Below are 26,313 nucleotides of genomic sequence, written 5' to 3'. Positions count from 1 at the left end.
CACCAGTTCTAATCCCGGCGGCCCCATTCCCATTTCGTTCCCTCCTTGTGGCCTGGGAAAGCAGTCGAGGATGACTCAAGTCCTTGGGATCCTACACCCACATGGGAGACCAGGGAGAAGCTCCTGGCTCCTAGATTTGAATTGGCACAGCTCCAGCTGTTGCAGCCACTTGGGGAGTGAATCAACAGATGGAAGATCTTCCTGTCTCTCTTCCTCTCTGTATATCTGACTTTCCAACTAAAGAAAATAAGATAAATCTTTTTAAAGAAGAGTGGAGGGAAGAACAAAGTGCATACTCTGAAGCAGAGGGAAAGACACAGGATAGAGAGGCAGGGAGAGTAAGAAGCTCCATCCAGTCCAGGAGGGAGGGATAGAAGCAGATAACAGAGGCAGGAAGGCCTTCCAAAAGCTCAAGTTCCAACTTGGATTCAACTTCCACATCCCCCAAATGGTGAAAGAACCTGATTACCCACCAAGTAAGGAGCTGACAATACTCCTAGGCAGGAGGCCCTAACCAGAGAATGCCCAGATACCACCTGATGACATCACAATGCCCACGTTGTGATGTTGTCACTGTTCAGTATGCCTTGTCCGTGAAGCCAGACGTGCTGAAGGGCAGAGCCAGCATGAGGAGCAAGCATCCAAGGAGAGGTAAGTGGGCAGGTTGCAGGGCTTCTTGCTATGGCTTCCTGCCGAGAGTCTGGGCACCCCTAACCACCATTCCGGAGCATGCAAGGCGAGGACTTTAGCCACTATGCTATCGCGCTGGGTCTGACACATTGCAATTTTTTTTAAAAAGCGTTATTTTTCTTGAAAGAGAGAGAAAGAGTCTGGCATGGTGGTCTAGCGGCTAAAGTCCTCACCTTGAAAGTGCTGGGATCCCATATGGGCACTGGTTATATTCCCGGCATCCCCGCTTCCCATCTAGTTCCCTGCTTGTGGCCTTGGAAGGCAGTCGAGGACGGCCCAAAGCTTTGGGATCCTACACCTGTGTGGGAGACCCGGAAGAACTCCTGGCTCCTGGTTTCAGATCAAAGCAGCAGCACCAGCCATTACTGTCACTTGGGGAGTGAATCATTGGACGAAAGATCTTCCTTTCTCTCCTCCTCTCTGTATATCTGACTTTGGAATAAAAATAAATAAATCTTAAAAAGAGAGAGAGAGATTGATCCTCCATCTGCTGGCTTACTCCCCAAATGGTTGCAAAGGCCAGAGCTATGGACCCAGAGCTGGGAGCCAGGAGTTTTCTTCTGAGTCACCCATTTGGGTGCAGGTACCTAAGCTCTTGGGCCATCCTCTGGTGCCTTCCCAGGCTGGAAGAAGTGGAGAAGGCAGAGGATTATTATGCTATGCCACTGCAATACTCCCACAAATTGCAGTTTTTATAAAAGATGTTATTGTTTTTACTGGATAGGCAGACACACAGAGGGAGAAGAATCAGGGAGAAAGATTCTCTGTCTGCTGGCTCATTTCCTAAGTGACTGCAATGTCCAGAGCTGAGCTGATCCAAAGTCAGGAGCCAGGAGCCTCTTCCTCTCCCACCCAGGGGCAGGGTCCCAAGGCTTTGGGCCATCCTTTACTGCTTTCCCAGGCCATAAACAGGGAGCTGGATGGGAAGTGGGGTCACCGGGACTCAAACTGGTGCCTATATGGGATCCTGGCACGTGCAAGGCGAGGACTTAAGCCACAAAGCTACTATGCCAAACCCCCACAAATTGCAGCTTTTAAAAATCTGACAATGACAAATCTATACATTTTTCTGCTCTTTTTTTTTTCTATTTGCTCTTTGATAATCTTTTCATGGGATTATGTTTTCTGTGAGTCTTCTAACATGATCACTTTTTTTGGTTGATAATTTAGGAAAATTCTCTCTCATGCCTTGTCATACTCTCATGCTTACCATTTTTCCGTATCAAAGTTGATAAAACCACAGCCAAGCTTCTTTCATACATATAGGGTAAAATTTTGGAGCCTTTGAATTTGTAATGTCTAATGTCATATAGTGTGAACTGATGGTATGAGATGTGGCAGGCAAGGATGTAGCACAATGGTTAAACTGCTACTAGGAACACCTGCATCGCAGGGAGGAGTGCTTGATTCGAGCCCTGATCTGCTTCCAATCCAGCTTCCTGCTCGTGCACGCTCTGGAGAGGAGCAGTGCCGATTCAGGGGCTTAGATCCTTTTTAGCTGCCGAAGCGAGCATGATAGCTAAATCCTTGACACCCTCATGGGAAACCTGAATTAAACGCTGGGCTTCTGACTCAGCTGTACCTGAGTACTTGGGAAGTGAATCAGCAGTTGGAAGATGTCCGCCTTTCAAATAAAAACATAAATAAATCAATGCAGGCAGGGCCCAGTGTGTTGGCTTAGTGGCTAAATCCTCCCCTGGCATGCCCTGGCATCCCATATGGGTGCTGGTTTGTACCCCAGCTGCTCCATTGCCCTTCTTGCTCCCTGCTAGTGGCCTGGGAAAGCAGTAGAGGATGGCCCCATAGCCTTGGAACCCCACACCTGGATGGGAGACCAAGAAGCTCCTTGGCTTGCAATTGGCTCAGCTTGGGTCATTGCAGTCACTTGAAAAGTGAATCAGTGGGTGGAAAATCTTCCTCTCTGTATCTCCTTCTCTCCGTATATCTGCTTTTCCAATTAAAATAACAATAATAATGAAACAAACAAAAATCCGAAATCAATTGTCAAATTTAAAAACAAAAATCAACACAGGCAGTGTTTGGTTCAGAGGTTAAATCCCTGGCTGGGCCACTCTCCTTGTAGAGAGCAGTGCCTGGTTTGAGTCCCAACTCCTCTAGCCTACTTCACTTCAGATCCAGCTTCCTAATAATGTCCATGCTAGGAGAAAGCAGGTGAGGATGGCTTAAGTCCTTGAGTTGCTACCAGCCCAGATTGAGTTCTGGGCTCCCAGCTTTGGTTTTTGGCTCCCAATCCTGGCTGATGCATGCATTATCAGGAGCTGGGAGATATGTCTCAGGGCTCTACAGACTGGGTCAGTGCTAAATTTGTTTTCTCATTTCTGGAGCATAGAAACTGAAGGCCACAGCATTGGCAGAGTTGATGTCATCCTGTCCTTCACTGGCAGACAGCTGTCTTTTCCTGGTCTCTCTTCTTTGCACTGGCATGTCTGTGTCCAGACTGCCTCCAGTAAGGACAGGTCATATGGTCTCATTTTAACTTAACATCACATAAAGTTACATTCTGAATTACGGGGGGTTAGAACTTTAACCCCAAGTTGGGAGGGACACACAGCTCCATTCATAACACTGTATCCACATGGGGAAATTTTATTCACAGAAATTATCAGGAAACACATAGCATACCTACTAATCCCCCGTCTACATGTGATGCCTACCCAGCTTCCTTCACCAAACCCCAATTACCCCATGACCTCTCTCCACTGACACCCAGGAAAGGTCAGTTCAGGAAAAAGACACCAATCAATTCCAGTTTTTGCTTTTTCTTTTTTTTCCAAGTTTTATAAAAACCTGTGACCATGCTGGCATGTTGCTCTGGCTCCTTCAGTGGCAGGAGTCTGGGAAGGGAGCACCGCTTGAATGGGCCTTGGGTCAGCCCTGCGGGACTGGAGTCACACAAAGGCAAGGCGACTTGCCTTCCCAGGCTTCAACATCACTCTCTGGAAGGGCCAGAGAGTTGCTGTCCTGCTCGTTGTCAGCCCAGACCTGTCTTCCTCGCCCGGTCCACTACATGTTCTCACAAAGTCCTCACAATGAACGCACCCCGGGATCCCATATGGGCGCCGGTTCTAATCCCGGAAGCTCCACTTCCCATCCAGTTCCCTGCTTGTGGCCTGGGAGAGCAGTATAGGACTGCCCAAAGCCTTGGGACCCTGCACCCGTGTGGGAGACCCGGAGGAGGTTCCTGGCACCTGGCTTCAGATCGGCACAGCACCAGCCATTGCGCTCACTTGGGAAGTGAATCATCAGATGGAAGAGCTTCCTCTGTCTCACCTCCTCTCTGTATATCTGACTTTGCAGTAAAAATAAATATATATTTAAAAAAAAGAATTCAATGGATTCATTGAATTTTTGAGTTTTAGCTGCTATTGTCTTGGCAGGGCCAGAGCAAATCGTGTTGGGCCTTACATGGCCCATGGGCCAGACATTCACCACTTGTCTAGACCAGTATATATGGAGGCTTTAGCCTATATGTTTTTGTATGATTTACTTTTATTGGAAAAGTAGAGTTAACAGAGAGAAGGACAGAGATCTTCCATCCACTGGCTCACTCCTCAAATAGCCACAGCTGCTCTGAAGCTAGCAGCCAGGAGCTTCTTCTAGGTCTCCCATGTGGGTGCAGGACCTCCAACATGGGTCATCCAATGCTGTTTTTCCAGGCCACCATCAGGAAACTGGATCACAAGTGGAGTAGCCAGGACAGGAACCTGCACCCATACGCAATCCTAGTGCCACATGTGGAGGTGCCACCATTCAGGCTATTCTTTAGCTCTAAGGCAGGGGAGTTTGTTACAGAAGAAACGTGGAGTCCCCCTCCTCCTCCTCAGTTCACTTCTGCTCTCCACTCCTGGCTCTTGGGAGTGTCTTTCAGAGAAGGGGATGAGTTGTCCACTTTTTAGAATTCCAAGCCCAGGCTACTGCACCTGCGACCTACCGAATTACCAGCTTACTTCCTGCAGACAAACCTACCCAGTCTTCCAGCCACACAAACATGGATTCTTCTCAGTCAATTCTGTCTCTCAGATTATGAGAGCCGCTCACACCTTCCCATCCTTTTCTCCCCTCATCACGTACATACCAGTGCATAGTCAGGGGTGTGGACGAAGTCCGTGTCCACCAACCACCAGCCTGGGGGACTCAACATTTCTTTCTTTCTTTTTAAGATTTATTTATTTTCATCACAAAGTCAGATATACAGAAAGAAGCAGAGACAGAGAGGAAGATCCTCTGCCCGATGATTCACTCTCCAAGTGACCACAACGGCTGGTGCTGTGCCGATGCGGAGCCAGGAGCCAGGAACTTCTTCCAGTTCTCCCACACGGGTGCAGGGTCCCAAGGCTTTGGGCCGTCCTATACTGCTCTCCCAGGCCACAAGCAGGGAGCTGGATGGGAAGTAGAGCTGCCGGGATTAGAACTGGCGCCCATATGGGATCCCGGTGTGTTCAAGGGGAGGACTTTAGCCACTAGGCCACACCACCAGGCCCGGATTCAACATTTCTAACCTTTCTGCGTCTGGCAATCCTGAGAGAGGGAGAGCTAGGCCTTGGGGTGGAGCAAGCAAGAAGGGAACAGAGGAGTTGGAGTTAGGTGGAGCTGTGAGGTGTGAAAACAGGAAGAAAAGCCAAGTTGCTAGGGCAAATTGTAACATAAAGCTGCCAATGAAGTGAGGAAGTAGACAAGATTGTTTTTTTACAGACCAACATGAGAACACAAGAGTCACTTCAGCAAGTATTGTTTGCAAGTTTTAGAAGATGGCAAATTCTCTCTCTCTCTCTCTCTCTCTCACACACACACACACACACACACACAAACACACACACACACATCTTGGGCCGGAAACTTCCTGCAGTGTGGGACACTGCATCACTGTCCAGTACACTTCCCCATCGTCCTCTCTTTTCCAACAGTGAAAACTATGGGCCCCCAAATCTGAGACGGAGATCTGGGTCCTCTTCACCAGAGGGCAGGCCAGGTGAACGTCCCAGCAGGTCATGTTTGGGGCCACCTCCCTCCTCGTTGTGATTCCTGTTTGGCCCTAAGCTCCTCCGTCTGTCCAGGTGGTCAAACACCTGATCCACCTCACCAGTCCCCGGTGGCTGTGCCAGCTGGGCTGAGACGGGCGATACTCGCAGGGAAGGACGCAGAGCGAAGCCCCTTCAGGAGGAGACTGGGGCGGAACGCTCGGCGGCCCGGACTGCTCAGCAAAGAGCCCAGTCTCTCGGGGGAGGGACACGGTCCGGTGTCCTCTCAAGGTCCGGCGCTGATAGGTCGAGGGCAAGGAGGAGGTACCGTTTGCGGGTACATCTTCCCTGCCCCATACACACCCAATAGCTGACCCCGGCCGAGGATCACGCAGCCTATAGCAGTCTTCAGGCGAGACGAACGCAGCCAATGGCTGACCCAGCGCATTCCGCAGGTGCCCGCCTTCCTGCGTCCACCATTCACGCCTCGGGCCCCCCAGGCACCGCCCCTCCCCGAGCGCCCCGCCTCCAAGTCGCTCGGGCCGAGGTGGGCTGGAGGGGCGTGCTCTCGGGGGACAGGGGGCAGTCCGTGTCCTGGCCCGCCGCGCGGGTGGCCTCGGAGCAGGCCGACCGGGCGAGCTACCCTACTCTCACCTGGAGGCCCCTGCCCTTATTTTTCCCTTTCCCGCCGGCCCATGGTGCGAGGCTGGGAGCCGCCGCCCGGGTCGGACCGCGGTGAGTGATCCCCAGCCCCTAGGCCTTCCCCCGCTACCTATTTGCTACCTCTGTACTGGGAGGGCGTGGGGAGAGGGTGGAGGGAGGAGGAGAATTCTCGGGTGGAATCGCCCGGTTCGTTCTCCTTTCTCCTCTGGACTTTTCGGTTCCCTGTTACGAGGGAGGGGAGGGTAAGGGGAGGGTGTAGGGAGGAGAAACCGGGTTGGGACGTCCTGAGAGTCGCCGACCTCCCGGGGCTCATCAATTGCAGCAACTTTTTGTTCTCTGACCCAGTTTGGAGCCTTCTAGTCTGCCTGTGAAATGGAGGATACAGGATCGTTTCCTTCTCCCTCTCCTCGCCCCCCCTCAGCCCCATGACTACCTCCTGGCGACCTCGGCACACCCACAGAAACGGCCCGTGGGAAAGAAAGGTTGAGGGGGAAAAAAAATCAGGAAACCAAACAGGCGGCTCCCAAACCAAACAGAGGTTCCTGGTGTGGCGTCCCGGTCTGAGACTTCTAAACTGAAAGGAGACGAGCTGAGACCCGCTTGGTGGTAATATGGGCCCAGTTCCATCAAGAGAGCTTTGGGACTCTGTGGATCTGCTCCCCTTGCATTGCAAGCCCTTGTACAATCCCTGATTAGCACATGTAGATAGCAATACTCGAGAAACCTAACCAAAATCAAAGATATTAAAAAATGATGACTGCGTTGTATTTAAAAAGGACACCTATCAATACTTGGGTGTAGCATTGAGACTGTGTGTGTGACAATTGATGTTTCCAAGTTATCTTTCTAGTATTATAACTACACAGGGGTTTCTCAACCCTTCCCTACTCTTGCAAACTTAAAATGAGGGATGCCCAGGCCCCAGTCCAGACCAATAATCACATCCACTGTGGGGGAAAGGAAGGCCTGGTTGCTGTTCCCAGGTCGTGCCAGTGTGCTGTCTGCTCAAACGCTGTCCTCAGCTCTGGTTTCCTGGGTGGCCTTCCTTAAAGCGAAGTGAGCTCTGAATGCTCACTTTTGAATCAATCTCGCTGAGACTTTGAAGGGTTCCTTTCCCAGGCCCTTCCTCCTGTCTTGCCCTGTGCTGATCCAACCATTTTGTCAATGTCTTTGTCACAGTGTGTCTCCAAAGCATCTGACTTTCATGGGAACAGTTTATAGTGCATTAAGTTTTCAGAGATTTTTGTCATGTCAGATGACATTATGAAGCAGCAAAACCACAGGTGTTAGCAGTTTTGGAAGCACAAAACTGGCCCCAACACATGGGATGGCTGAATAAAGCAGGCAACGAGGCTGCCTCCCACTGTCTAGTATCAGGGCCCTGTGGGTATTGACCAGGTAACCCAGGAGGTCAGGTGTGCCAACCTCCTGGCTCAGGTGAGCATCTGTCTCCCCCATTCTCCAAGTACTAACCATAAACACCCCCTAGCCCTTCTAGACTTACTCGAGTTCTTGTAAGTCTCCCATCAACTGTTTTGTTCATTCACACCCAGCTGTTGAAGTGCTTACCCTGCCACTGTTAATTTGGAGGACAGAAGGAAGAGTTTCTTCACCTGATTCAGCCATCAGAACTTTGGGGGTCCATATCTGTTGTCTCATTCTTCACCATCCCAAAATTAAGTTGAAGATCCCTCAAAGTCCTTAAAGCCATGCAAACCGTACCACCCAAACACAGTACTTCACATCTTTATATAAAATGTCTGTTTTATTAGATAAGACAGGGTCATATCTAATCTCCCACTTCAGTCGCCCCCTCCTTTAACCCTAAACCCACATTGAGGCAAAATCCTCTTTTTCCTAAGATTTTGGAAACACTGGGACAAATTTTAACAACCTATTTTACTGTCTGCTGCCCAAGGGATATAGAATACTCAAGGGGTGGGAGGCTGGGTGGGGCTTCTCCCTTTATCTGCCCCCTTACCCCAGAAACAGAAAAAAAAATGTGGAAACAGTGGTTTTACCCACTTTCCTGTACCCCTTGACCCTTTGTGCCCTAATCAACTATGTAAAGATTATCAAAATAAAATAATTTTTAAAAGAATAATAATAATAAAAAGAATACTCAAAGGGAAAGATACAGATTCCTACTTGGGGCTGGTGTTGTGGTGTAGTGGGTTAAGCTATTGCTTACAAGCAACCAACATCCAAGTACCAGTTCAGGTCTCAGCTGTTCTACTTCAGATCCAGCCTCTTGCTAATGTGCCTGGGAAAGCAGCAGAGGATGGCCCAAGAGCTTGGGCCCTGAGACCCATGTGGGGGTCCCTGAAGAAACTCATGGCTCCAGACTTAGCCCAGACCTGGCTGTTGTAGCCATTTAGGGAGTAAATGAGCAGTTAGAAATGGTCTCTGTTCTCCCTTTCACTCTGTTTTTCAAATTAAAAAAATTTTAAAGATACAAAGTTATTATTTGAAATATTCATCCCCACCAACCCTGCCTTAGGAGTCCTTCCGCAGCTTTCCTCCTGAGAGCATACAACACACTGCAGTGTCTTTATTGTGGTTCTAATTACTGCAGAATCTGCCCTACTTACAATTTTTTTTTAAAGATTTTTATTATTATTGGAAAGCCGGATATACAGAGAGGAGGAGAGACAGAGAGGAAGATCTTCCGTCCAACGATTCACTCCCCAAGTGAGCCGCAATAGCCGGTGCGCGCCGAACCAAAGCTGGGAACCAGGAACCTCTTCCGGGTCTCCCACGCGGGTGCAGGGTCCCAAAGCTTTGGGCTGTCCTCGACTGCTTTCCCAGGCCACAAGCAGGGAGCTAGATGGGAAGTGGAGCTTCCAGGATTAGAACCGGCGCCCATATGAGATCCCGGGGTTTTCAAGATGAGGACTTTAGCCGCTAGGCCGTGCCGCCGGGCCCGTTACTTACAATTCTTAAGAGCCACTTCCAGGAACCATACACTACCCTTCTATCTCAGGAAGTCTGCCATAACTTGGGTTTTATGGAAGAGGAAACTAGATGTGGACAGTATGGCAGATATACTCTTTGCATTGCTGCCCATTACGCCCAACAATCAAGTCAACGCTGTGAGAATCTGTAGGCTATACCACCACATGAATCAAGTAAAATGTTTTCTTAGCGGCTTATTGCTATGTCAGCCTCCCAGTTCCATTTATCCTCACATGGGATCACTTTATTACATCTGCTGCATTTTCTGCAAATTAAAAATGTTACAGTGTTTTTCAGAACAAAGTTAAGCAGATGTCAGATACTGGCATCATGTGCTCCAGGATGGGCTTTGTGGTAAGCCAGGTAGGCCATGCCTGCTAACTGGTACCTGGCCAGGAACAGTACTGCCCTGGCCACTGTGCCCAGTGTGAGCCTGGCAAGGAAGAGAAAGGTGGCTGGAGCTGTCACATTGGCAAGTCCCACGACATTCAAAAAGACTCTGAGGATGCAATTCTGCCTGCAACAGTGGTCTCTGCACTTTCATAAAGCAGTACAATCCATTCTAAATTGTATCCAAGCCCCTAAATTGTAGGAAGTATAAAATTCATAAATACTCATGTTTCCTCCAACACTAGGTAGTACTAGCGTTCTCCAAAAACATTGAACAATCCTGATCTTAACATTTACTTATTTAAAAAGACTTATTTATTTTTATTTGAATGGTCGATTTATAGATGTGAGAGAAAAGGTGTTCTATCTGCTGGTTCACTCCCTAAGTGGCCCCAATGGCTGGAACTGAGTCGATCTGAAGCCAGGAGCCTCTTTCAGGTCTCCAAGGTGGATGCAGGATCCCTAGGGCTTGGGTCATCCTCCACTGCTTTTCCAGACCATAGACAGGGAGCTGGATGGGAAGTGGAGCCGTCAGCACACCAACTGGTGCCTATCATGGAATGCTGGTGCCACAGTGTGGCAGATTAGCAAGTTGTACCATGGCACCAGCCCAAGATTTATTTATTTTTATTGGAAAGGCAGAGTTACAGAGCAAGGAGAGACACACAGGTCTTCCACCCTTGGGTTCACTCTCTAAATGGATGCAATGGCTGGAACTGAGCCAGTCCAAAGCCAGGAGCTTCCTCTGGCTCCCCCACGTAGGTGCAGGGTCCCAAGGCTTTGGGTCATCCTTCTCTGCTTTCCCAGGCAACAACCAAGGAGCTGGATGGGAAGTGGAGCAGCCAGAATACGAGCAGGGGCCTGTATAGGATGCTACTATCACAGCTCAATCATGGTCTCCCATGTGTGCAGCAGGAACCTAATCACTTGAGCTGTCACCACTGCCTCCCTAGGTCTGCTGGTAGGAGGCTAGAGTCAAGAGTCAGTGCTAGGTCTTGAACCCAGGTACTCCCACAGGTGACATGGGGGTTTTAATCACTAAGCTTAACACCCTCCAAATCATAACAGATTCAGTCTAAATATAAGATTTATTTATTTATATTGGAAAGGCATATATACAGAGAGGAGGAGAGACAAAGGGGAAGATCCTCTGCCCGATGATTCACTCCCCAAGTGACCGCAATGGCCGGTGCCGTGCCAATCCGAAGCCAGGAGCCAGGAACTTCCTCCAGGTCTCCCACGCAGGTGCAGGGTCCCAAGGCTTTGGGCTGTCCTCCACTGCTTTCCCAGGCCACAAGCAGGGAGCTGGATGGGAAAGTGGAGCTGCCAGGATTAGAACTGGCGCCCATATGGGATCCCGGCGTGTTCAAGGGGAGGACATTAGTCACTAGGCCAGCGTGCCGGGCCCTAAATATATTTTTGAATGCATTTATTTATCTATTTATTTTTAAATATGGAACGCTTCACGAATTTGCGTGTCATTCTTGCGCAGGGGCTAGGCTAATCTTCTGTGTATCGTTCCAGTTTTAGTATATGTGCTGCCGAAGCGAGCACAAATGTATTTATTTTTATTGAAAGGTCAAATATACAGAAAGGAGGAGACAGAAAGATCTTCAAGCCGTTGATTCACTCCTCAAGTGGTTGCAATGGCCAGAGCTGAGCTTATCCAGAGCCGAGCTTCTTCCTGGTCTCCCACATGGACACAGGGTCTCCAGGCTTTGGGCTGTCCTTGACTGCTTTCCCAGGCCACAAGCAGGGAGCTGAATGGGAAGTGGGACTGCTGGGACTTGACTGGCCCCCACATGGGTGCTTGGCATGTGTAAGGCAGCAAGTTTAGCCACTAGGCTACCACGCTGGGTCCTTGGTCTAAATTAAAAACTTGTTTTGAATTCTTTTGTTTTGGTAATCTTTACAAGTTGATTAGGGCACAAAGGGTCAAGGGCTACAGGAAAGTGGGTAAGACCATTGTTTCCACTTTAATATTACTATTTATTATTTTGTATCCAGGGTAAGGGAAGAGATAAAGGGAAAAACCCCACCCAGCCTTCCACCCATCCCAGGTCCCTGATGTGAGGCATACTCTGAGGGTCGTGCTCAAGCAGTTTTGATAGTACAAGTTTTGAATTGCTGCCAATCTCACCCCTCCAAGCGCAATGAAATCTCTTCGGAATCCACTGGCTGACATAGTCTCTTCACGGTTGGGGTTCTGACATCAGCAGTTCAGTTGGAGGGATCCCCAGAGAAACTTTGTCTGAGGTGATCCCAGACCTGATTTTTTTTTTAAGATTTATTTATTTTTATTGGAAAGGCAGATATACAGAGAGGAGGAAAGACAGAGAAGATCTTCCATCCGATGATTCACTCCCCAAGTGACCGCAACAGCTGGTGCTACACCAATCCGAAGCCAGGAGCCAGGAGCTCTTCCTGGTCTCCCACATGGGTGCAGGGTCCCAATGCTTTGGGCCATCCTCGACTGCTTTCCCAGGCCACAAGCAGGGAGCTGGTTGAGAAGCATGACCGTCAGGATTAGAACTGGCTGCCATATGGGATCCTGATGAGTACAAGGGGAGGACTTTACTACGCTATCGTGCCGAGCCCCAGACCTGATTCTTGTGTGTGCTTGCCAGTACAGGGTCTGGCAGTCTGTCGCCCCAGTCAGCCTATGCACATGCTGGTCATTGCAGTTGCTGGGTCAGTTCTGTTTTCCAGCCCTGTCTTCCACATGAACTGGTGGGTGTTGCAGTCCAGCCCAATCCTGCCCACTACATACTCTGCCCTCATGCAAACCAGTGGGAGCTGCAGCCTAGTCAGGGCAACTCCCCATAACTCCTATCAGTCCTGCCCCCTACTCTGGTTCCCATGCTTGCCACTATGTATAGCAGACTTGTTCAATCTGTCCCACATCTCATTTAGCTCTAGTACATGTCATTAGGCATTGAAGCATAGTGCAACCCAACCTGCCCTACTATCCAGCCCACACACACACTGGCGGGTGCTGTTCTGTCTAGCCACCCCTGCCCCAATCCTGGTTTTCGTGTTCTCCAGTGGCAATGGTAACCCAAGAGGGAGGAGCCCACTATTTCCCTCCTAGGCCACTTCCACTCCCAGATTATGTACTCTCCAGGTGGTTCTACAGTTTAACTTGACAGAATTAGCCCCCAGTGCCAGCCTCTGCCACCTAATGATGTGGCAAAGCCCAACCAACCCTCACCCACTCTGATTTTTGCTTGCACCAGTAGGAACAGTCAGCCCAATCTGGCCCTTCCCCAATCTAGCTCACATGAGGCCCACAGATGTTGTAGCCCTGCCAGGTCTGGTCTGCCCACATCCCAACTCATGCTCTCCAGTGGGAGTGGCAGTCCAGCAGGGGAGCCCACATTCTCCCTGCCGGCTTTGTCCCCTCCCTCCCTGGTTCTCACATGTGCTGGCTGGGCACTGCGGCCCAGTCTGGCATGGCCCCTTTCACCTTGGCATTTTCCAGTGGGTGTTGTAGCCTGGCCCACCCCTAATTCCAGCTGACACTGGTGAGGGTTATAGCCCAGCCCAGCAAGCATCCAATCCCAGTAATGTGCACTGGTATGTTGCAACCATACCTGGCCCGGCCCACACTCTATTCTGGCACTCAGATTCACCAGCAGCTGATGTGAACTGGTTTAGCCTGGTCTGCCCCAGACCTATGCCAAATGTATGCCAGTGGGTGCCTTTCCCTGGTCTCATCTGGGATGCTCCCTATCATGGTTCTTGCGCATACCTGCAGGGACTGTGTCCTGCCAGAGAAGTTGCCCAGGCTCCTCCATCAGAACCTCTCCCAATGCCAGATTTCATGCATACTGGTGGATCCATGAGCCAGCCCTACTTAGTCCACCTCCTGTCCTGGCAGGAACAGTGGTCTTTCCTGACTAACCTTCAACCCATTCCAGTTCTTACTGTTGGATGTTTCAGCCCAGCCAAGGTCATCCATACCCAGACACTGCTTACACATGACTGAGTAGGGGCACAGACCTAGCCTAGTCCACATCTACCATGGTCCTCCAGAGTACCAGATGGTGCTGGGGTCTAGCCCAGTTAGGTGCATCCAGTCCCAGTCCACACTTGTGCCAAGGGAGACTGTAGCCATGTCCAGACCAGAATGCAGCACCCCCCCACCACTCCAGTCCCTGCACTCACCAATGTGTCTTCTTAGCTCCCCAATGAGGCCTGTTCCCAGCCAAAGATTGTGTGCATGCCAGTGGTTGCTCTGACCCAGGTTGGCATAGCCCCTCACCTGTCTTGGCCTTTGCCTTAGATGCTGTGGCCTATTATCCCTGGCTCATGTAGACCAGTCAGTGTAACAGCCTAGCTTGGCATGACCTATGCTCCATCCTGATTTCTGTTCTTCCTTGTGAGTTAAGGTTTGCTCAGACCTGCCAAGTCCACCCCACATCCTGTGTTAGGATGCACATTCAGGTGCTGCTACCTTGACCTGCCCAGACTTTTGTCGGTTCCTTTACCTGTAAGTGATGGCAGGTACAATGGTCACATCTAGTTCAGCCCATCACCACCCCAACTCATGAGCTAACCAACGGAACTTGTATTTCCACAGGGTTGGGCCCACACTTCCCCAGAGAATCTACCCCCGGATCTGGTTCTCTTGCGTGTTGGCTAGTGTCCTAACCCTTCCAAGTGTGACACATCCCCTGTTCCACCACTCACTCAGGTACCTAGCCCTGCCAGACAGGCCCCCAGCTATAGCTTTCATGTGGACTAGTGTGTGGCAGTTAGTGATGCTCTACACTAACAGGCCATCTCAAGATTCCTATGTGAGCTGGTGAATCAGTTGGCCCAAACAAAATTTTGTTTTTATTTGAATGGCAGAGAGATCTTCCATCCACTGGTTCATTCCTCATATGCTGGCAGTAGCCAGGGGCTGGAGCAGGCTAAAGCCAGGAACAGGGTTGCGATTCCTGGAAGATGAAGGGTAACAGGTGAAGGGTAGCTCAATCATACAGAGGGAACTCAGGTATAACTAGCAAGAGGGTATTCTGAAAATAGCGAGAGCAAGTGTTTCAGAAAAGAAGTGTGGTGAGGGGCTATCTCTATGGTCTCTAAGCCCTGAAGAGGCAGTGCCAACTACAGCTGGGAGCCTCCTGGAGCTGGTTACAGTTTATAAAAGGACTAGCTGCCTGCTTTGGAGGAGAAAGCTGGACTGCAAAGATAAGAGCAGGAGGCCTTGGCCCTGTGTGGAAGGAGGAGGAGGGGGCTCCCTGAGAGAGGCTGAGCTATTGGGAGAGACAAAGGCTGGGGGCAGGGCCTAATCTTTGTTCCTGCTACCTTCTGCACAAGCTCAGCACCAAGGGGAGGGAGCCCTGCCTGGACCAGGTCTCTGACCTGCATCATCCTATTGCGAAGCGGAAAGCCCACAAGATATCTGATGTGGGCTTGGGCGTGAAGGACTGTCACTCCTCTCCTTACAACACCCCACCACCAAGAAGAGAAAAGTGAAAAAGGGGGTTGAGGGCTGGACAGAGGCCAGTGCTGTGCCACCTCCACAGTCATCACTGTTCTCGCCACTTTCAGGAGCCTAAAAGGTTAGTCACAGTTTTGTGATGACTGCTTTTGGTTTAGGTGGCTGAATCTTTTTTTTTTTTTAAAGATTTATTTATTTTCATTACAAAGTCAGATATACAGAGAGGAGGAGACAGAGAGGAAGGTCTTCCGTGCGATGATTCACTCCCCAAGTGAGCGCAATGGCTGGTGCTGCGCCGATCCGAAGCCGGGAACCAGGAACCTCCTCCGGGTCTCCCACGAGGGTGCAGGGTCCCAAGGCATTGGACTGTCCTCGACTGCTTTCCCAGGCCACAAGCAGGGAGCTGGATGGGAAGTGGAGCTGCCAGGATTAGAACCGGCGCCCATATGGGATCCCGGCGCGTTCAAGGGGAGGACTTTGGCCGTTAGGCCATGCCACTGGGCCCAGGTGGCTGAATCTTCACTTGATGACTATTGTTATATGACAGTTGGGAGAGTTTCCTGAAGTGAGTTTGAATTAGAAAGATAGGGGCTCTAGGTGCCAGGATCCGGCCCAGCGGTCTAGGCCTGGCTCGGGACAGCTACAGCTCACATCTGAGAGCCTGGGTTCCAGTCCCAACTCTACTCCCTGCACCCTGGGAGGCAGCAGGTGCTCCAGCACTTGGGAGCTTGCTTCCCTCATGGGAGACCCGGATCGAATGTCTGACTCCTGACTTTGACTTAGCATAGCCTTGGCCTTTGAGGAGTAAATCAGCAGAAGGGACTCTTTCTCCCTCTTTGTCTCTCCAATAATGAATACAAATCAAACAAATAAACAAGTAAAGACTCTAAAAGGATGCCTTTTCCTCCTTACCCTCTCAAGACAGATTTTTCAGTGACAATACTAGGCACGTGATACGAGGTGGTTTAATGTCTATGAATTTCTCACACAGAAAATGGAGGTCACACAGCATGATAATTTTGTGAGTTTGTGAAAATTCAAAGAGAACTTGTTGAAGCACTTAAAAAGGCAGTCCATGGCACACACAGAAGGTTGTTTGGTGTCCAGGGGTTTGGAAGCTGTGGAGCCCAGGGTGCCAATGAAGGAGCCGCAGTGACTGAGCCTCTTGTCTTCCTATTACAGCTTTCCCTGGAAGGCACGCATCAGAAAACACCATGCCTCCCAATAAAGAGGCCAGCAGTCTTCATAGCTCCGCAGCAGGTCTCATCTGCCTGCCTCCCATCTCTGAGGAGCTGCAGCTCGTGTGGACACAGGCAGCCCAGACCAGTGAGCTGGATAGCAATGAACACCTGCTACAGACCTTCAGCTACTTTCCCTATCCCAGCCTGGCAGACATCGCCCTGCTCTGCCTCCGTTACGGGCTGCAGATGGAGAAGGTCAAGACATGGTTCATGGCCCAGCGCCTGCGCTGTGGCATCAGCTGGTCATCTGAAGAGATCGAAGAGACTCGGGCCCGAGTGGTCTATCATCGGGACCAACTCCATTTCAAATCCCTTCTCTCTTTTACTCACCATGCAGGGCGGCCCCCAGAGGAGGTTGCTCCTCTTGCAGTGCCACATCCAGAACAAGCTGGTCTTGGAACAGGTCCTCTGACTCCCAGCGTGCCTACTCAGGTGAAAGGATTAAAAGTGGAGCCGGAGGAGCCCTCTCAGATAGTACCATTGCCACGGAGTCACCAGAAAGCCAAGGAGCCCCTGTCAGCACCGGCAAGTGGGGCATTTGCCCATCGGTCAGATGCTTGGCATGATCTTCAAAGCAGTGGCCTGTGTAAGGAGCAGGCAGGTAGGGGGCCTGAGCCATCACATGGTGCAGGGACTGCCTCCTGGAACCACTCCAGGGCTGTCCACCAGCCCCATGCCGAGGATAAGCCTCCACCCATCTCATTACTTGCCAGTAGCTGTAAGGAGGAGTCAGCATCTAGCACGACTCCGCCTCCTCCTTCTACCTCTTCTTCCTCTTACCAACTCCTGGCTCATGGAGCCACTGCCACCTCTAAACCCCTGCAGCGACAGTCATTGTCACCCAGTGAACAGGCACTACCCCCGCATCTGGAGCCAGCCTGGCCCCAAGGGCTAAGGCATCATCACTCAGTACCAGGTAGGGTCGGTGCCATGGAGCATCTCTCCCCAGATATGCAGCGCCAGCGGAAGCCAAAACGTAAAACCAAAGAGCAGCTGGCAATCCTCAAGTCCTTTTTCTTACAGTGCCAATGGGCACGGCGTGAGGATTACCATAAACTAGAACAGATGACCGGTTTACCTCGTCCTGAGATCATTCAGTGGTTTGGAGACACACGTTATGCCTTGAAGCATGGGCAACTAAAATGGTTCCGGGACAATGCAGTACCTGGGGCCCCTGCTTTTCAAGACTCAGCCAATCGCACCCCACCGCCATCAACCCGATCGCTGAGTGAATGGGCGGAGACACCGCCTCTGCCGGTCCCCCCGCCCCCACCAGATATACGACCCCTAGAGAGATACTGGGCAGCCCACCAGCGGCTGCGAGAGACCGATATCCCTCAACTGATTCAGGCATCAAGGCTTAGTGCCCAGCAGATACGGGACTGGTTTGATTCTCGATTACCTGAGCCAGCTGAGGTGGTAGTTAGTCTAGATGAAGAGGAAGAGGAAGAAGAAGAGGAAGACTTGCCAGAAGATGGTGAGGAAGAAGAGGAGGAGGAAGATGACGATGAGGATGAGGATGATGTGATCATACAGGACTAAGTGGGGGACCAAGGGAGGACTGGTCTGGAGGCTGGAGACAATTTAGTAACTGTTTAAAACAAAGAAACCAATTTTTTAAAAAAATTACCTTGTGGCAAAGAACTACAAACCTCTGTGTTCTTCAGGGTGGGTGATGGGGGCTGTGGTGCTCATGGGCCCAGGAGGATGGCTGGAGGACACAGAGGACATACAGGCTCAAGCCTCAAGGTGACAAGTACTAAAGATCTGGGCAGATGATGGGCTGGGAACTGGCTCTTCTTTCTCTTGTATCTGCTGGGTTTTTTGTTTTGTTTCACCTAAGTACACAGGAGGAGGACTGGAAAGGAGGAGTAGAGAATTCAGATACAGTGGCTTCCAGCGCATCCCCCGGCCCACTTTCTTTCCCTTAGACATTCAGGCCGCCTTGCACTCCTTTTCTCTGAGTGTAACTCCATGCATCAAACAACTAAGACTCTCAAGTTACATGCCACTCTCATCACACATAATTCCTCATTGTGTTCCCCATTTGACCTTTATGAGTTTCACCTACTTCATCAGTGAATCACACAGTAGCAGAATGTTCTCATTTCTGACACTGGGACCACTTGGCCTTACACTTTTGACCTCTTTCCAAAATCACCTCTCCTCTGTCTGTCTCAGGGTAAATCTCCCCACACAGAGTTTGTGATATAGTGTAATAATTGTGTGGAGGATAATTTTGACTGGATATTTATTGAAGTGGGAGTTATGAGAGATGTCCTTTTAAAATGTAAAATTATAAGGGTTGGGGGAGGGAATGTTTCTTCTAGTCAAAGGGTGGTGAACACAGGTTCAAGGTTTGGTTTTACAAACCAGGCACTATTTCCTGTCCAGCTCAACTGACACTGGATTTTCCTCTTTCTGCCACTGGGTCAGCTTTTGCCCAGAAAAGAGACTTTTTCTACTCTTTAAAGGAACTGCTGGGAGACAGAGGTACCATTGTTTTCCCATGGAATTGCTGCTCTTTTAGAATGGTTTTCATCAGTTGGATTCATATATAAACAAACAGATAACTATCTAAAAACAAGAGTGGAAAACCCAGATGGCTAGAGTAATAAAAGGCCAAAAATAAAATTGTTTTTCTCTTCTCCAGTTTGCCACTTCTATGGTTTAGGAATGAATGGAACCAATTTCATTCATGTTTTTATAAGGTAATTTAAATTTAATAAGGTGAATTTAATAACTTTAAAAGGTAGCAGATTAGTGTCTTTTGACAGTTTGCTTCTCAGTCACCAACAATAATGATTGGACTGTCCGAGGCATCAGCAATGACCGAACAGTCTGGAGGTGACTCCACTTGGCCATTCCTCTGTTCAAGAACTTGTAATCACAATAGGGTTGCAGTAGTCAGTAAAAAAGCATCTAAAATGGTTCCAGGACAATGCAGTATTTTATTTTCTGTATATTTCAGTAAGCTGAAAGCATGTCTCCAACTGTTCTTTTAACCAAGGAAAATCAACATATGTCATAGTAAGTAGGCATGGAAGAAAGAATCTGTAAATAGAAAAAGTATAACCCACAAAGACAAGGGACAGAAGTGTTGCTTATTAACCCTGGCAGTGGGACAATACAAAGCTAACAAATGAAACGGTTGATGAGTGTACTAACCCCATTCCACCCCACCCCAGCTCCAGCATGATGGCAAGAATAACAACTTTTCCTGCAACTTACAGGAAATGAAGGGAGCTACACGATGTCTTCTGGCAATGATGCAAACATTGTCCTGAAGCCTGAGACCTTAAAACCTGATCAGTTTCCTGCAAGGTAACACAGGGTGTGCAGGTATGTCAAGACTGGGAGAGTAAGATGGAGTGTAAAACCAGGAAACAAAGCCAGAGTCTGTTGTTTGAGGCCACTTCCCAATGGGTACAGATGCTACAGTGCCCCCTTCAGCAGCACTGGGCCAGACCTGGAAAGTGGTCTACCGGGAAGTGGTCCATGCTTCGTTGCCCCTTGCTACTCCCATCTGCCTCTGTTGGTAGAGTGTCTGCAGCAGAGAACAGGAAAGCAGGTATGAGTGTCAATGACAACCAAAGCCACAAGTCCCTCTCACATCATATGACGTCATCAAGATGGAAACCACCATTGATGCTTCCCCACAGCTGCTTCTCTAACATATGACAGTGCCCATTTCCAAACTAAGATTTGCTCTCTCAGGTAACTAAAGCCTTGTTGCAGGTCAAGTGAGACTTTGTTTTTGACACTAAGATTGAATATTTGAAAAACTGAAGCTGTTTAGCTGCTTTTGGAAGATCTGGAGTGACCACCACACCTAGAGATGATGGTTACCATGGAGATGGAATCCTAATTCCTCAGAGGAGCTGGCACTCCATTTAATAACTACTTGTCATGGAAATTTCAAAGATGTGAACATAGAACTCTAACAACTGTCATCTAACTTTAACAAGTAACTTGCAGCTAATCATATAATTTCCTATCTAGAAACACTTCAGGATATGTGTACGAAAGACAAAGGCTATCTTAAAAAAAAATCACTATCATTGCACTAAAAAACAATATTAGGAATGCTTTAATATCCAATGTTCAATAGCTAGATAACCCAATTTTCCTCAAGTGTCTAAAGGAAGTTTAGCTTTAATTTTGTTTTGTCCTGGAATTTTTATAGCTTGTTTCAGATATCACTGGGGGCCGTTTCTGTGTGAACAATTTCTGGGTCTCTCTGAAGCCTGTGTTTACCTGTAAGTCGATCCCTCCACTTGTGAGAACCTTAGGGAGAGATGGTTTCTCCTGAGTGTTGGTGCTTGAGGTTTTGGACCTTATTTCTTGCTGATGAAAATAAAGGACATTCTGGAATATGGGGCAACGGATTTATCCACTTGAGTGTGAAAGAACTCTTTTTGTGGTCTCCAGGAGCCTGGAGCAGAGTAAAGGGCCCACCTATCCTCCAAACTCAAGTCAGATACAGGCGGGGCTGAGCTTCCCACGTGACAGCTCCCAACCTCACCTCAGTATGTGTTTTTTTTTCTTTTTTGCCTGGATCAGAATGATAGTCCCATGAAGCACATTATTCTAGCTATCTATGGAGAATTCCACATGATTTTCCCTAGCTCAAACAAACCCCACTGGAAACATGCATTCAGTTGAGATTCTTGGCTGTGGTACCACTGGCAGGGTCCGTGAGTCCACCCTTATTTTACTCTGGACAATGTAACTTAACTTCAAACTCCTAACTAGGAAGATGGCAGGATAGGAGAAATGTAATCTTTGAAACTGAGGTCATTCTGGAAAACTGAACACACATGTTCACTAAGTCTGCATTCTGCCATCCGAATCTGAGACCAGAAGGAAATATAGAAGGTGCAGGTTAAACCATGTGAGTGCCTATGTTCCAGGCCTCAGCCTCACCTGCAGGGCTGGTAGCTGGAAACCAGGCTCTCCAGCGAGGTTCTGCTCTCTCTGGGACCTGAAGGATGCAATGGAATGGTGACAGGTCACCTGCTTCAACATTTCTCAGCATTAGCACTTATGGTCAGGCAGTTCTTAAGGGACATTAAGAGAAGACTTTTTAATAATCAGTATCACATGGGTTACAGCCCATTCTGTTAGCATGGAGTGCTGACAAAGTGCACAGATGCAGAGGCAACAGAAAGAGGAAAATGGTGGCTCCTTATCAAGGGCTGCTGGCAGAAACCTCCGCAATGAGCTCAAAGTATGTTCAACACAGTGATTTCTCTCTCTCTCTCTCTCTTTTTTTGGTAAAAAGCTTAATCCTGTAGGCTAACCTGGCTAAATAATAGACTTTATTGGGTAACAGGCCATTGAGGAAGATCCAGAACTTCCTTTCGCTATGAAGGAAACTGGATAACTTTTATTAAGGAACCGAACCAGAGTCAGGGATTTTTGAGGGGCCAGTCCCAACTTCTTGTCACCTTGAGAATCCTCATTCAAGGGCTAACGTTCCTCCTTGGGGAATGTTATTTAACTCACCAGCACTGTTGGGAGTGAGGACTCTGAAGGGGCCTGCATCCTCATTTAGGGATGATCTGAAAGGAAAAGTCGCCTGTCCAGAGGAGGCAGATGAAGGCCTAAGGATCAGGAATAAGAGCATCAGTAAAGGAAAAGCTCCAGAGGGAGACAAAAAATCCCTTGCTGAGAATCAAATTCAGTAACTACTATGTTCCTTCAGCCCAGTTCTACCTAAGCTTCTCCCTTTTTTCACAAAGCAGATTAGGTACAGACCAGTAAGAAGTGGCCCTAACAGGGCAGGCAAAGTGTCGGTGTGAAGGGATCCCAGGATTACTCACCTGTAAGACAGACTGTGGGAGGAAGCCGGTGAAGGGGTCTCTGCAAAGCGTAAAAATGAGCTTGTGAGACGAGTTTCCAGTGTCCTGGGGGCCGGGATGAAGGACATGGAGCTCACAGACTCTTGGTGCCCATGCTAGGCTTGGGACTAGCAGTAAGTGAAAAGGCTCCTAGATCACTCCACAACTTCTAAAGTTACTTTCCCCTCCGCCTGCTTAAATTGGTGGGCCAAGACTCACTGCAGCCTTGAGGAGTCCAGTGTCCTTGGAACCCCCCCTTCACACAGATCACCAGAAAGGAGCTAAAGATAGTTCACTGCATTGCCTAACCAGAGGTACTAGCAAAGAACAACAACAACAAAAACGGTGGAACCAAGTCTCCAAAAATTCCCTTTCATTGTAAGAAATGAGAAGATTTGGGAGAGGGTTTGGGGAGGGATGGGGAGAATCCCAGTACCTATGAAACTGTGTCACGTAATACAATGTAATTAATGAATAAATGGTATTACCCACAAAAAAAAAAAAAAGAAAAAGAAATGAGAAGATTCACAAACATGGTCAGAATCAACTTTTCAGAACTCTGGATATCAGCCTAGGGCTTGTAGCAATGTGGAAATGGTTAAAAAAAAAAAAGGCCAAATGATGGTCAAAATAATAATAAATTGTCATTTCCCCTCCAGTTCCATGATAATATTGAAAACTAGTATGCTGCTATAATCATGGCAATCACAAAAAGTGCAGTGTTCACTGGAGTTTTTTGAAGTGTCGTTGCTGGAGAACTGACATTTGATTTGCAAGGATGTCATTCATTGACATGACCTAAAATTGAAGCTTATTAAGACTTGGAGCTTGGAGTTCATTAAGTATGGAAAAGCTTTTATTGTTTGGTGAAAACAATTTGAGGCAATTGTTTTGGCTGCTTGAGGAGATACTATCAGATGGGGCAATAGGCTAGCCAAATTCAGGCTAACCTAAAATAATACATATATTAAAGTAAAAGCGGTGGTATGAGATGTCCATGGGGGCTTTAAAACGTTCTAAGATTTGGGTGGATGTGTGGCTCAGCAGGTTAAGCCAGCACTTGGGATGCTCATATCCCATTTCAGAGTTCCAGGTCAATCCTGGCTCATCTGTTTCCAATCCTACTTCCTGCTAATGTGCAAAGAAGTGGCAGATAATGGCCCAAGTGCTTTATGTTCCTGCCATAGATGTAGGAGACCTGAAGGACATTCCCAGCTTCAGTGAGGTCCCAAACAGGCTGTTGGAGGCATTTGGAGAACGAACCAGTAGTTGGAATATCTCTCTGTGTGTCACTCTGCCTTTGAAATAAAATATCTTTAAGACTTTTATTGGAAAGGCAGATTTACAGAGAGAAGGTTTCCCACATGGGTGCAGGGTCATAAGGCATTGAGTCATCCTCTGCTGCTTTCCCATGCCGTAAGCAGGGAGCTGGACAGAAAATGGAGCACTGGAAAATGAATCAGCACTCATGCGGAATCTGTATGCCAGGAGGTGGAAGATTTGCCAATTGAACCAACAAACCAGCCCCAAGCCACTCCATTTGCAATCCAGCTCTGTACTAGTGGCCAATAGTTCAGGGACTGGATCCTGCGCCTGTGTGGGAACCTTGGAAGAAGCTCCTGGCTCCTGATTGGCTCAGCCCTGCCACTGTAGCCATTTGGGAAGTGAGCAGGTAGCCTTTCTAATAAAAATAAATAAAATCTTAGAAAAAAGGTAAATTTTTTTTAAAGATTTATTTATATTTATTACAAAGTCAGGTATACAGAGAGGAGAGACAGAGAGGAAGATCTTCCGTCCGATGATTCACTCCCTAAGCGACCGCAACAGCGGGTGCTGTGCCAGTCCGAAGCCGGGAACCAGGAACCTCTTCCAGGTCTCCCACGTGGGTGCAGGGTCCCAAAGCTTTGGGCCGTACTCGACTGCTTTCCCAGGCAAGTGGGAAGTGGAGCTACTGGGATTAGAACCAGCGCCCATATGGGATCCGGGCGCGTTCAAGGCAAGGACTTTAGCTGCTAGGCCACGCCGCCGGGCTCAAAAAGGTAAAAATTTGAAAAGAAAAAGATAGCCTAAGTAGCTGGACCCCCATATCCATGTGGGACATTGGGCTGGAGCTCCTGTCTCCTAGCTTTGGCATTGCTATGATTCTACCACGGGCCCCTGTCTTTATCCGTCTCTTTGTGTAACTGTGACTTTTAAAATAAATAAATAAATAAATAATTTAAAAAATGAATTTCCCATCTGCCTCTTGGGAAAAGGAAAATTCTTCTGATAAGTTCTCTAGAGACTCCCTAATGCCCTTGAAATAGTAACAATGGTAAGGGTTCTAAGGGAGTAAAGACAATGAAGTGGTTAAAAAAGTATCTCTTTACCGGAATATTTTCTTTAGTTGTTATTATTATTGGAAAGTCAGAAATACAGAGGAGGAGAGACAGAAAGATCTTCCCAAGAAGCTGCAACAGCCGGAGCTGAGCCAATCTGAAACCAGGAGCCAGGAGCTTCTTGCGGGTCTCCCACGCAGATGCAGGAGCCCAAGGCTTTGAGCTGTCCTTGACTGCTTTCCCAGACCACAAGCAGGGAGCTGGATGGAAAGTGGGGCTGCCGGGATTAGAACCAGCACCCATATCGGATCCTGGCGCGTGCAAGGTAAGGACTTTAGCCGCTAGGCTACTGCGCCAGGCCCTCACCAGAACATTTTTATGTTTAGCACACAGTGAAGAAACCAGAAGCCTCAAACTGACAGGATTCTGCCAACCTTCGTTGTAGACCTTTTACTGCCATCTTGTGGCAATTTAAAAAATCAAGTCAACTCTGAAAAATTGGCTTGTATTTCCTAGCCAGTTTTGTTTGTTTGTGTTCCCCAACAGTTTCCTAAAGTTCAAATTCTTATTTTTTCCCTTATCTGCTTGAGAACAAAATTCTATTGTGTTGAAACTAGTTAGAGGCTGGTGTTTTGGCATGGTAGGTAAAGCAACTGCCTGTCACACTGGCATCCCATATTAGTGCCAATTCAACTCCAGCTGCTTTATTTTCCATTCAGTTCTTTGTTAATGTGTCTAGAATGGATGGGGCACAGCATGATGGCTCATTGGCTAAATCCTCAACTTGCAAGCTCCGGGATCCCACAGGGGTACCGGTTCATGTCCCAACTGCTTTACTTCCCCTCCAGTTCCCTACTTGTGGTCTGGGAAAGCAGTCAAGGACAGCCCAAAGCCTTGGGACTCTGCACCCACGTGGGAGACCTGGAAGAAGCTCCTGGCTTCAGATTGGCTCAGCTCTGGTGGTTGTGGCCATCTGGGGAGTGAACCAATGGATGAAAGATCTTTTTGTCTCGCTCTCTCTATATAAATCTGATCTGCCTTTCCAATAAAAATAGATAGATTTTAATATATATATATGTATGTCTGGGAAAGCAACAGAGAATGTTCTAAATGGTTGGGTCTCTGTTTCCACCTGGGAGACCAGAGGGAAGTTCCTGGCTCCTGGATTTCAGTCTGGCCCAGTCCGGGACATTGCAGCCATTTGGGGAGATAAAAAAATCTCCCTGTGTGTCTCTCCCTCTCTGTGTAACTACACCTTTAAAAAGAAAGAAAGAAGTGGGCCCGGCGGCATGGCCTAGTGGCTAAAGTCCTCGCCTTGAAAGCCCCGGGATCCCATATGTGTGCCGGTTCTAATCCCGGCAGCTCCACTTCCCATCCAGCTCCCTGCTTGTGGCCTGGGAAAGCAGTTGAGGACGGCCCAATGCATTGGGACCCTGCACCCGTGTGGGAGACCCGGAAGAGGTTCCAGGTTCCCGGCTTCGGATCGGTGCGCACCGGCCCGTTGCGGCTCACTTGGGGAGTGAATCATCGGACGGAAGATCTTCCTCTCTGTCTCTCCTCCTCTCTGTATATCTGGCTGTCATAAAATGAATAAATCTTTAAAAAAAAAAAAAAGAAAGAAAGAAAGAAGTAAAGAAGAGAAAAGAAAGCAAGCAATAACTTGTAATATGTGTTGGGAAACCTGCAATCACTACCTGGGGGGGAAAACACTCAAAAAAGATTACACTGTACTTAGGAACCAAGCTGCTGGTGCCCCGCACATGGAACACTCAGACCATGGACACCTCT

At 48.6% G+C, this 26,313-nt stretch overlaps 2 protein-coding genes and 1 non-coding gene across 5 annotated transcripts in view; 1 reads left to right on the top strand and 2 right to left on the bottom strand.

The window, feature by feature from the left end:
• The first annotated feature begins 526 nt into the window (after positions 1-526).
• HOMEZ (homeobox and leucine zipper encoding) lies at positions 527-19,011 on the top strand. 3 transcript variants are annotated; one of them, XM_058666219.1, is made up of 3 exons: positions 600-655; positions 15,073-15,244; positions 16,306-19,011. In XM_058666219.1, the coding sequence occupies exon 3, from the start codon at positions 16,338-16,340 to the stop codon at positions 17,904-17,906; it is 1,569 nt and encodes a 522-aa protein (XP_058522202.1). In that variant the 5' UTR covers positions 600-655; positions 15,073-15,244; positions 16,306-16,337; the 3' UTR covers positions 17,907-19,011. The 3 variants fall into 3 exon arrangements, with proteins under 3 accessions (XP_012782334.2, XP_058522202.1, XP_004584749.2); XM_012926880.2 differs by lacking the exon at positions 15,073-15,244 and having other exon boundaries at positions 527-651; XM_004584692.3 differs by lacking the exons at positions 600-655; positions 15,073-15,244 and adding an exon at positions 6,182-6,404.
• On the bottom strand, positions 11,125-11,231 carry LOC118759278 (U6 spliceosomal RNA). The gene has a single exon (XR_004996082.2). It is a non-coding gene; the product is annotated as a U6 spliceosomal RNA (small nuclear RNA).
• A 2,796-nt stretch (positions 19,012-21,807) lies between the features above and the next one.
• Positions 21,808-26,313, bottom strand: part of RNF212B (ring finger protein 212B) — a 43,639-nt gene continuing 39,133 nt past the window's right edge. Inside the window, exons 12-13 of the mRNA XM_058665362.1 lie at positions 22,190-22,229; positions 21,808-21,970 (exon numbers count right to left, since the gene is read on the bottom strand). Coding sequence (XP_058521345.1) covers positions 21,826-21,970; positions 22,190-22,229 — 185 coding nt within the window. The 3' untranslated portion in view covers positions 21,808-21,825. The remainder of the gene's footprint in view (positions 21,971-22,189; positions 22,230-26,313) is intronic.

Source organism: Ochotona princeps, chromosome 6 (assembly GCF_030435755.1).
Source record: "Ochotona princeps isolate mOchPri1 chromosome 6, mOchPri1.hap1, whole genome shotgun sequence".
Taxonomy (NCBI): domain Eukaryota; kingdom Metazoa; phylum Chordata; class Mammalia; order Lagomorpha; family Ochotonidae; genus Ochotona; species Ochotona princeps.
This window is presented reverse-complemented; position numbering and strand designations above follow the sequence as displayed.

Bases quoted from the DNA above. Each gene is read 5' to 3' on its own strand.
- HOMEZ (XM_012926880.2), top strand. From the start codon at position 540: ATGACATCACAATGCCCACGTTGTGATGTTGTCACTGTTCAGTATGCC. The intron at 652-16,305 runs GTAAGTGGGCAG...TTCCTATTACAG, and splicing joins GAGCAAGCATCCAAGGAGAG to CTTTCCCTGGAAGGCACGCA.